This window comes from Corythoichthys intestinalis, chromosome 18 (assembly GCF_030265065.1).
Source record: "Corythoichthys intestinalis isolate RoL2023-P3 chromosome 18, ASM3026506v1, whole genome shotgun sequence".
Classification (NCBI taxonomy): Eukaryota; Metazoa; Chordata; class Actinopteri; order Syngnathiformes; family Syngnathidae; genus Corythoichthys; species Corythoichthys intestinalis.
Window position 1 is genome coordinate 29,265,764 of NC_080412.1, and position 9,898 is coordinate 29,275,661.

Sequence of the window (9,898 nt, forward strand, 5' to 3'; positions counted from 1 at the left end):
CGATTCTTGGCAGGAGCATATCGATAACCTTTTGGGATACAAAGTATCACGATATATCACCATTTCGATATATTGTCACACCCCTAATTGCTTCAGTGTCGAGGGCTGAAAAAGAGCTGACCTGATCCACACCTTTTTCCTTACGCCACTGACAATGACATTCTCCTGTTTCAACAATCTATCTTTTACCACCATATGCCCTGTCTTTCTTATATATTATAGCTTCTGGTTGTCTTACGTCTCTGACCGTTCTTGGGGGCAATTTAGATTGCTATTTTTGTGTAGCGGTTGCAAATGCTACTCGGTGAAAGCCAACGAACACTTTTTTTTTCATTAATAACAAATCTTAATTCTATTAATTTATTTACACTTCTCCCTTACTAAATTTGTTTCTTTACAAAAGAAAAGGCAACAACAGTGATAGTCAGATACCACTTTAACTTTTTTCAGGTCATTCATTGTCAGACAAAAGCAGCACGGCAAAAAGCCACGCTAAAAAGTAAGTAAAAATATCGAAATGACTTACTGTACCTCTTCATCCTCTGAAGGACCATATCCCCCAATAAAATGTAATATGAAATGTGAATGGCTTCACCTTGCTAGCGTTAAACTGGTCTTTTGGACGTCCCGGCAAGTTGATCCATTCTTCACATTTTTTCCTCCGAGGTTTTTGTTTCGGGAAACGTATGAAGAAAACATCCTTCATATGTCGTAATGTCTAGAGTCGTTTCTACAAGTTCCGTAGCAGCAGTGTTTGATCAGCATGTTTATTTTTGAAAGATTACCGGAGAAAACAAGCAGAAATACAATGGGTCAAATAAGTAGAGTGCCTTGCAAAAGTATTCGGCCCCCTTGAATCTTGCAACCTTTCGCCACATTTCAGGCTTCAAACATAAAGATATGAAATTTAATTTTTTTGTCAAGAATCAACAACAAGTGGGACACAATCGTGAAGTGGAACAACATTTATTGGATAATTTAAACTTTTTTAACAAATACAAAACTGAAAAGTGGGGCGTGCAATATTATTCGGCCCCTTTACTTTCAGTGCAGCAAACTCACTCCAGAAGTTCAGTGAAGATCTCTGAATGATCCAATGTTGTCCTAAATGAACGATAATGATAAATAGAATCCACTTGTGTGTAATCAAGTCTCCGTATAAATGCACCTGCTCTGTGATAGTCTCAGGGTTCTGTTTAAAGTGCAGAGAGCATTATAAAAACCAAGGAACACACCAGGCAGGTCCGAGATACTGTTGTGGAGAAGTTTAAAGCCGGATTTGGATACAAAAAGATTTCCCAAGCTTTAAACATCTCATGGAGCACTGTGCAAGCCATCATATTGAAATGGAAGGAGCATCAGACCACTGCAAATCTACCGAGACCCGGCCGTCCTTCCAAACTTTCTTCTCAAACAAGGAGAAAACTGATCAGAGATGCAACCAAGAGGCCCATGATCACTCTGGATGAACTGCAGAGATCTACAGCTGAGGTGGGAGAGTCTGTCCATAGGACAACAATCAGTCGTACACTGCACAAATCTGGCCTTTATGGAAGAGTGGCAAGAAAAAAGCAATTTCTCAAAGATATCCATAAAAAGTCTTGTTTAAAGTTTGCCACAAGCCACCTGGGAGACACACCAAACATGTGGAAGAAGGTGCTCTGGTCAGATGAAACCAAAATTGAACTTTTTGGCCACAATGCAAAACGATATGTTTGGCGTAAAAGCAACACAGCTCATCACCCTGAACACACCATCCCCACTGTCAAACGTGGTGGCAGCATCATGGTTTGGGCCTGCTTTTCTTCAGCAGGGACAGGGAAAATGTTTAAAATTGACGGGAAGATGGATGCAGCCAAATACAGGAACATTCTGGAAGAAAACCTGTTGGTATCTGCACAAGACCTGAGACTGGGACGGAGATTTATCTTCCAACAGGACAATGATCCAAAACATAAAGCCAAATCTACAATGGAATGGTTCAAAAATAAACGTATCCAGGTGTTAGAATGGCCAAGTCAAAGTCCAGACCTGAATCCAATCGAGACTCTGTGGAAAGAGCTGAAGACTGCTGTTCACAAACACTCTCCATCCAACTTCACTGAGCTCGAGCTGTTTTGCAAGGAAGAATGGGCAAGAATGTCAGTCTCTCGATGTGCAAAACTGATAGAAACATACCCCAAGCGACTTGCAGCTCTAATTGGAGCAAAAGGTGGCGCTACAAAGTATTAACACAAGGGGGCGGAATAATATTGCACGCCCCACTTTTCAGTTTTTTATTTGTTAAAAAAGTTTAAATTAACCAATAAATTTTGTTCCACTTCACGATTGTGTCCCACTTGTTGTTGATTCTTGACAAAAAATTAAAATTTTATATCTTTATGTTTGAAGCCTGAAATGTGGCGAAAGGTTGCAAGGTTCAAGGGGGCCGAATACTTTTGCAAGGCACTGTATTTAGTCAACCACCAATTGTGCAAGTTCTCCTACTTGAAAAGATTAGAGAGGCTTGCAATTGTCAACATGGGTAAACCTCAACCATGAGAGACAGAATGTGGAAAAAAAAAAACAGAAAATTACATTGTTTGATTTTTAAAGAATTTTATTTCCAAATTAGAGTGGAAAATAAGTATTTGGTCACCTACAAACAAGCAAGATTTCTGGCTGTCAAAGAGGTCTAACTTCTTCTAACGAGGCTCCACTCGTTACCTGTATTAATGGCACCTGTTTTAACTCATTATCGGTATAAAAGACACCTGTCCACAACCTCAGTCAGTCACACTCAAACCAAAGAGCTGTCGAAGGACACCAGAGACAAAATTATAGACCTGCACCAGGCTGAGAAGACTGAATCTGCAATAGGTAAAACGCTTGGTGTAAAGAAATCCACTGTGGGAGCAATTAATAGAAAATGGAGGACATACAAGACCACTGATAATCTCCCTCAATCTGGGGCTGCATGCAATATCTCACCCTGTGGCGTCAAAATGATAACAAGAACAGTGAGCAAAAATCCCAGAACCACGGGGGGACCTAATGAATGACCTACAGAGAGCTGGGACCACAGTAACAAAGGCTACTCAGTAACACAATGCGCCGCCAGGGATGCCATTCCTGCACTCCCAGACGTGTCTCCCTGCTGAAGCCAGTGCATGTCCAGGCCCGTCTGCGGTTTGCTAGAGAGCATTTGGATGATCCAGAAGAGGACTGGGAGAATGTGTTATGGTCAGATGAAACCAAAATAGAACTTTTTTGTAGAAACACAGGTTCTCGTGTTTGGAGAGAAGGAATACTGAATTGCATCCCAAGAACACCATACCCACTGTGAAGCATGGGGATGGAAACATGCTTTGGGGCTGTTTTTCTGCAAAGGGACCAGGACGATTGATCTGTGTAAAGGAAAGAATGAATGAGGCCATGTATCGAGAGATTTTGAGTGAAAATCTCCTTCCATCACCAAGGGAATTGAAGATGAGACGTGGCTGGGTCTTACAGCATGACAATGATCCCAAAAACACAGCCAGGGCAACAAAGGAGTGGCTTCATAAGAAGCATTTCAAGGCCCTGGAGTGTCCTAGCCAGTCTCCAGATCTCAACCTCACAGAAAATCTGTGGAGGGAGTTGAAAGTCCATGTTGCCCAACAACAGCCCCAAATACCACTGCTATAGAGGAGATCTGCATGGAGGTATGGGCCAAAATACCAGCAACAGTGTGTGAAAAGCTTGTGAAGAGTTACAGAAAACGTTCGGCCTCCGTTATTGCCAACAAAGGGTACATAACAAAGTATTGAGATGAACTTTTGGTATTGACCAATATCAATCAATACTCAAACAATGTGATTTTTTTTTTCCACATTCTGTCTCAAATATTTTTAAGTGGGAGAACTTGCACAATTAGCGGTTGACTAAATACTTATTTGCCCCACTGTATAATGGATTTATGAGAGGGCATGTGTATAATGTCCCACTTCCGGGTTACGATAGCAACGTCACGGTCTTAAAATAGCATTCGTGCGGTATGCTATTTGATGGGTGTACTTGAAAAAGGGCGCCCTATAGATGCGCCAGCGTGCTGTAGCAGCCCGGCTGACACACATCTTCGTGATCGCCATGTTGAAAGGGGTGTCTTTCCCTTCAAATTTAGTGTATGGATATTTCAGTTGTAAATTTCTTTATTTATTTTTTTTTTAAATTTTAAATCCACAAGTTTGACTTTTTTTTTTTTTATTTAAATCCACAAGTTTGACTCTTTTTTTCAATCGTTAAAGCAGGTGCTGTTCTTACACAGCATTGTATTAAAAACAGACATGGGTAGGGGGTCTATACAGAGTTAAAATACATAGATACATAGTTAGCATACATAAAAAAATAATGGAATAATTTGGGGGCTGGGATCACATGATCATTCATAATATGAGTGTGGGTGTGGCTGTGTGCCCTCTGGTTGGCTGGCAAAGGGAAAAGAATAGGAGAGAATTGATGCGAGAGCAAAAGATGTTCAGTGAAACCCTTTTAACATCCACACTGAACACTTTCTGTCAAACCAGTTTGACCAGCCAGAGGCAGAACTCGTCTGACTTTAGCAAGGATTCGTTCTCGTCACCAACCTATCTGTCAACTTTATTCAGAAGACAAACATGCATATCAGTCACTGAAAAAAAATAAAACCATTCACACAAAACATCAGTTACATTACCCTCGTAAACATTTTACTCATAAGTGTGCATTTACGCATGTGTGCAAAAAAAAAAAAAAGTCATATCATTGTCATCAAATCATATTTGTTAAAACCTGAACTAAATTCAGTTAAAGTCTGTTGTTTCACTTTCTGTCAGAACACTCAACCGAGATACACAGAAGAAGAATAGTCTGAGTCTTGGATCCAACTTGATAGTTGAAGTGAGGTTCTGGTCAGTTGTTTGACTTTGGTCTCAAATTGAGTTGGTTCACATGAAAAATAGAGTTTAAATGTTTGACGCCAGGTCAGAGGTAAGTCTTTGAAGGGTTGAACGACGTGTCTTCATCCTGGCTATCGTCCGAGTCCAAAGTCTTGTCGTGCTTCAGTTGAGATTCGGCGGACGGTGCCTCGCTTTTCTCTGAGGGTGCCGAGTCCAGGCGCTTCAGCTCAGACTTGGTGGACGGCGCCCAGGACTTCTCTGAGTTGTGCTTGGGCTCGGAGCCCCAGGCGGTGCCAACAGCTGGCTCCGACTTGGCGGAGGCCGTCTGGTAGCTAGGTGGACCACTGAAAACGGTCCCTGTCGGCCTCGTTGCCGGGACTCTCCGGAGGGATCCGGTGGAGGAGCGGACCATCAGGTACCGAGCCGATGGACTCTTGTTGGCCTGATGCGGTTTGAGGGGACACGTAGAGCTGATGAAGAGCCCTCCCCCCAAGATGAGAAGGATGGACGCCCCCCAGCCGATGTAGAGGCAGGCGCCTATCTCGCGCCGCTGAGCGTCGATGGCGGCGCTGTAGAACTTGCGGACGATGGCGCCAGCCACCCACGAGGTTGGAATCAGACACAGCAGTCCCGCCAGTGCCAGAACAGCCCCCGCCGCCACCGCCACCCTGCCTTTGGACCCGGACCCCTCATGGTCCAGGAAGCGGGTGCACTTACCCCCAACAAAGGCCAGGACAAGGCCAACACCACCGGTCAGGACTGCCAAAGTGGTGAGGGCTCGGGCCGTCTGCAGGTCAGCACTGAGCGCCAATGTGGATTCATAAGGCTTGCACATGATCTGACCGGTGCTCTGCACAATGCAGCTCATCCAGATGCCCTCCCACACCGTCTGCGAGGTGACGATGGTGCTGCCCACGAACGCCGTTACTCGCCACATGGGCAGCAAACAGCTGATAAGCACACCTGCCCAGCCCAGCAGGCACAGAGCGCTCGCCAGCAGCTGAGTGCCCGTTGACGCCATGGCCACCGCCTGCGCCAGAGTGAGGGAGATTTGTTAGAATGGGAGGCTTTCACTTTTGTTTGGGTTGGGGTCATTCCAGAACTGGAGGACAAAAAAACTAAAGCATGCAGTTTCTGAGTAAATTTAATTGTCTGGGGACCTTACACTGCTGGCCAAAAGTATTGACACCCCTGCAATTCTCAATGCTCAATTTCTCCAAGAAAATTTATTGCAATTCCAAATGCTTTGGTAGTAATATCTTCATTTATGCTGCTTGCAATTAAAAAAGCACAAAAGAGAATGGGAAAAAAATGAAATCATTATCATTTTACACAAAACTCCAAAAATGGGCGGGACAAAAGTATTAGCACCCTTTGAAAAATCATGTGATGCTTCTCTAATTTGTGTGATTAACAGTATCTGTTACTTACCTGTGGCATATAACATGTGGTAGCAATAACTAAATCACGTTTGCAGGCAGGTAAAATGGATTTAAGTTGTGCATGGACAATCTCAAGGCTACAAGTCCATCTCCAAAGACCTGAATGCTCCTGTGTCTACCGTACGCAATGTAATCAATAAGTGTAAAGCCCATGGCACTGTGGCTAACCTCCCTAGATGTGGACCTAAAAGAAAAATTGATGAAGGATTTCAACAAAACATTGTGCGGATGGTGAATAAAGAACCTCGACTAACATCCAAACAAGTTCAAGCTGTCCTGCAGTCCGAGCGTACAACAGTACTATCAGTCGCATCTGAATGAAAAGGGACTCTATGGTAGGATACCCAGTAAGACCACACTTCTGACCCAGAGACATACAAAAGCCAGGCTGGAGTTTGCCAAAACATGCATGAGAAAGCCAAAAACGTTTTGGAAGAATGTTCTCTGGTCAGATGAGACAAAAGTAGAGCTTTTTGGGAAAATGCATCAACATAGAGTTTACAGGACAAAAAAACAACGCCTTCAAAGAAAAGAACAGTCTCCACAGTCAAACATGGCAGAGGTTCCCTGATGTTTTGGGGTTGCTTTGCTGCCTCTTGCACTGGTTGACCATGTGCATGGCATTTTGGAGTCTGAAGACTACCAACAAATTTTGGAGCATAATGTAAGGCCCAGTGTGAGAAAGCTGGGTCTCCCTCAGAGGTCATGGGTCTTCCAGCAGGACAATGATCCAAAACACACTTCAAAAAGCACTAGAAAATGGTTTGAGAGAAAGCACTGGAGACTTCTAAACAGTCCAGACCTAAATCCAATAGAACACTTGTTCTATAAGGGCACTAAGCATGGCTCAGTAGTAGAGTAGTTGTCCCCCAACACAGAGGTTGTGGATTCGATTCTCTGCCCTGATGAACTCGTTTAAGTATCCTTGTACTGAACCACAAATTACTTCTGGTGCTGCGTCACCAGTAGGTGGATGGGAATGTACTGTAGTGTAAAGCGCTTTGAAAGCGCTATACAACTACAACACCATTTACCAACACCACGGAGATCTGAAAATGGTAGTTAGGAGAAGGCACCCTTCAAATCTCAGAGACCTGGAGCAGTTGGCCAAAGAAGAATGGTCTAAAATTCCAGAAGAGCATTGTATGAATCTCATTGACAACCTCAATGTTGTTCTCAATTATTTTGCCAATACTTTTGTCCGGCCCAGTTTTGGAGTTCTGTGTAAAATGAAAATGATTTTAATTTTTTCTTCATTCTCTTTTGTGTTTTTTTATTGCGAGCAAAATTAACGAAGATATTACTACCAAAGCATTTGTAATTGCAATCATTTTCTGGGAGATATTGGGCATTATCTGACAGAATTGCAGGGGTGCCTGCAGTGTATCACCAGCAAAATCATCAGAGACTTTCCTCAAAGAATGGATAGAGCAAATATTGATTTCTCTTCTATTTTCTATATTTTTGATGATGTAAGTTAACCTTTACTGAAAGTCTGTCGTTCTTTCCAATGTTTTGTTAAGTAAGAGTGACATATGAACTACTGATTAAAGTACGTACTACAAGAGAAAAAAAGTCTTAAATAGCATTATTATGTGAATTAGAATCATATTTTGAGACGATTCGACTATATAACACAATTTAGCAAAGCGCAGATGACGAGAAATTAGTCTTTTAATCTGCCGGTTAGCCACGCCTACCATTATAGGGCTTTAGCGTCCCCAACAGGTGGATGACGTCAGCGGAGTCACGATTTCATCTGATTTAGTATGCAGCCCATTGAGGGGGAATTATTCAGAACGAGGAAAACATGACGAAGAGAGTCGCAAAATGTCATTGTTTCAGTCCCGCTACTCCAATATTTTTTACAGGATATTCTTTTTATCCAAGTATTTTTCCCCAATTGCTAAATAAATGGCATGGTCATGACAAATAACAGTCTTGTGCTAAATGGAATATGAAATAATAAACATGCATTTATTCAGGACAACATGGCAAAATTACTCCATAATGGTCAAAACTGTCGACTTCACCTTTACTGTCGCACCTCCCGAACGATATTTTATGCCACCTAAATTGGACTTATGTCATTTCCCTTCCCCAGCTTCGGAGAATGTAAACAAACCAAGAGGCGTGACAGCTAGCCGACACGCTAACCCGAACCGAGTGATATTTCAAAGTCTTCCAAGCGTAAAATCACACATAATTAGCCCGGATCATTTCACATGACGACTGGGTTGTCGATTGGCTTTGCCGATTGCCAACCCGCCCGGCGGAGAGCAATTTACAGCTCGTTCCCCTGCTACTACGGACAGGAGAGCTCGCCAGGGAAGTAGCTGGACAATGACAGCCGGACAAACCGGCCGACATCGAAGGAGCGTGTAGCTGCCAAATGGTCAACACGAATATGGCAAAATAATAAAAAACAGCGAGAGTCATACGAGAGCGGCTGCAGTTGTTGTGCAGCTAATGCGTATGAGGAGAACTTTTTACATGCCCATCCATGATCAAACGTAAGTAGTCCTTTATTTAAAGAAAGTTTGTAGTGTTTACTTTGTAATCGCTGTATTCGCGGCTATTTTTAACACAAAGTTGGAATTTCTGATCGGTCGGAAAATTTGACAGAACACCGGGCACATGAAGAGGGCAATTTTTAACCATCTGTTTTTCAGACAATGGCTCTCATAAGAACTATTTTGCTATTTTCAGACTGTCGTTTTCCAGAAATGATTATGATTCAGGTTTGGTCAAGTCAAAAATTTCCTTGGAATGATTCATCAATTTTGAAAATAGTTTGATTATCGATTAGTTGTCGATGAATTGATCAAATGTCGCACATTTAGACAGAATCTTTTGCTTTCGAGAGATCAAAACCGGTTTTGAGTATTAGTCGCTGTTCTTTCTTTCGATTCCTAGGACACTTATCAAATTAAAATATTGGGGATCTCGTTGTGTTATTTTTTAATAGGTTGAAGCAAACTAGCAAAAAAAGGACTTTTTTTTTTTTTTTTAATTGAAGAAATGATGGCTGTCTTGTACTGGTTTGTTTGTGAGCATTTGTTTTTTCTTGCTGTCATAGAAAGAGAATAAAGCTGCGTTTGACATCTGTTGTCACACCAAAACCAACTGCGTCAAACATTCAAATTTTCTAAAACGCACCTCTGATATGGTCGTCTTCTACTTTTTGGTCTGCTTCCTTTTGTGGGTCACGTTCCCTGTGTGTTGTTTCGTTGACTTGAAGCTCGGGGGAGAGGGCGTCGGCGCGCTTCCTTCACCTGTTGCCACCTGACAAAGACTACCGTGAAGACCAGGGGAGGCGATGAGTCCTCCTCTATTGGGACTTTGGGGTGGAGCCTCAAACTGACATCATTGCCTCTTCTTCTCTCTCGTGCGCATTTTGTGAGTCTTTCAAATGGGAGGGCCTGGAAGCAATGGCGTAGGTTTGGTCTCAATATTTGTAGGGACGATATAACAGATTGGGTGAATCCAGGGCTACATTTCTCACCAATATGAACCTTAATTGATAGGCTACATGATTAATAGAAAATACATCTGTGTTGA

At 42.6% G+C, this 9,898-nt stretch overlaps 1 protein-coding gene across 1 annotated transcript; it reads right to left on the reverse strand.

Moving 5' to 3' along the window:
* Positions 1–4,596: 4,596 nt before the first annotated feature.
* Positions 4,597–9,622, reverse strand: LOC130906098 (claudin-4-like). Its single transcript, XM_057820033.1, has 2 exons — positions 9,497–9,622; positions 4,597–5,925 (listed from the first exon to the last, which is right to left on the reverse strand). Exon 2 carries the CDS (start codon positions 5,914–5,916, stop codon positions 4,981–4,983), a length of 936 nt encoding a protein of 311 aa, XP_057676016.1. The 5' UTR covers positions 5,917–5,925; positions 9,497–9,622; the 3' UTR covers positions 4,597–4,980.
* Between the last annotated feature and the right edge of the window lie 276 nt (positions 9,623–9,898).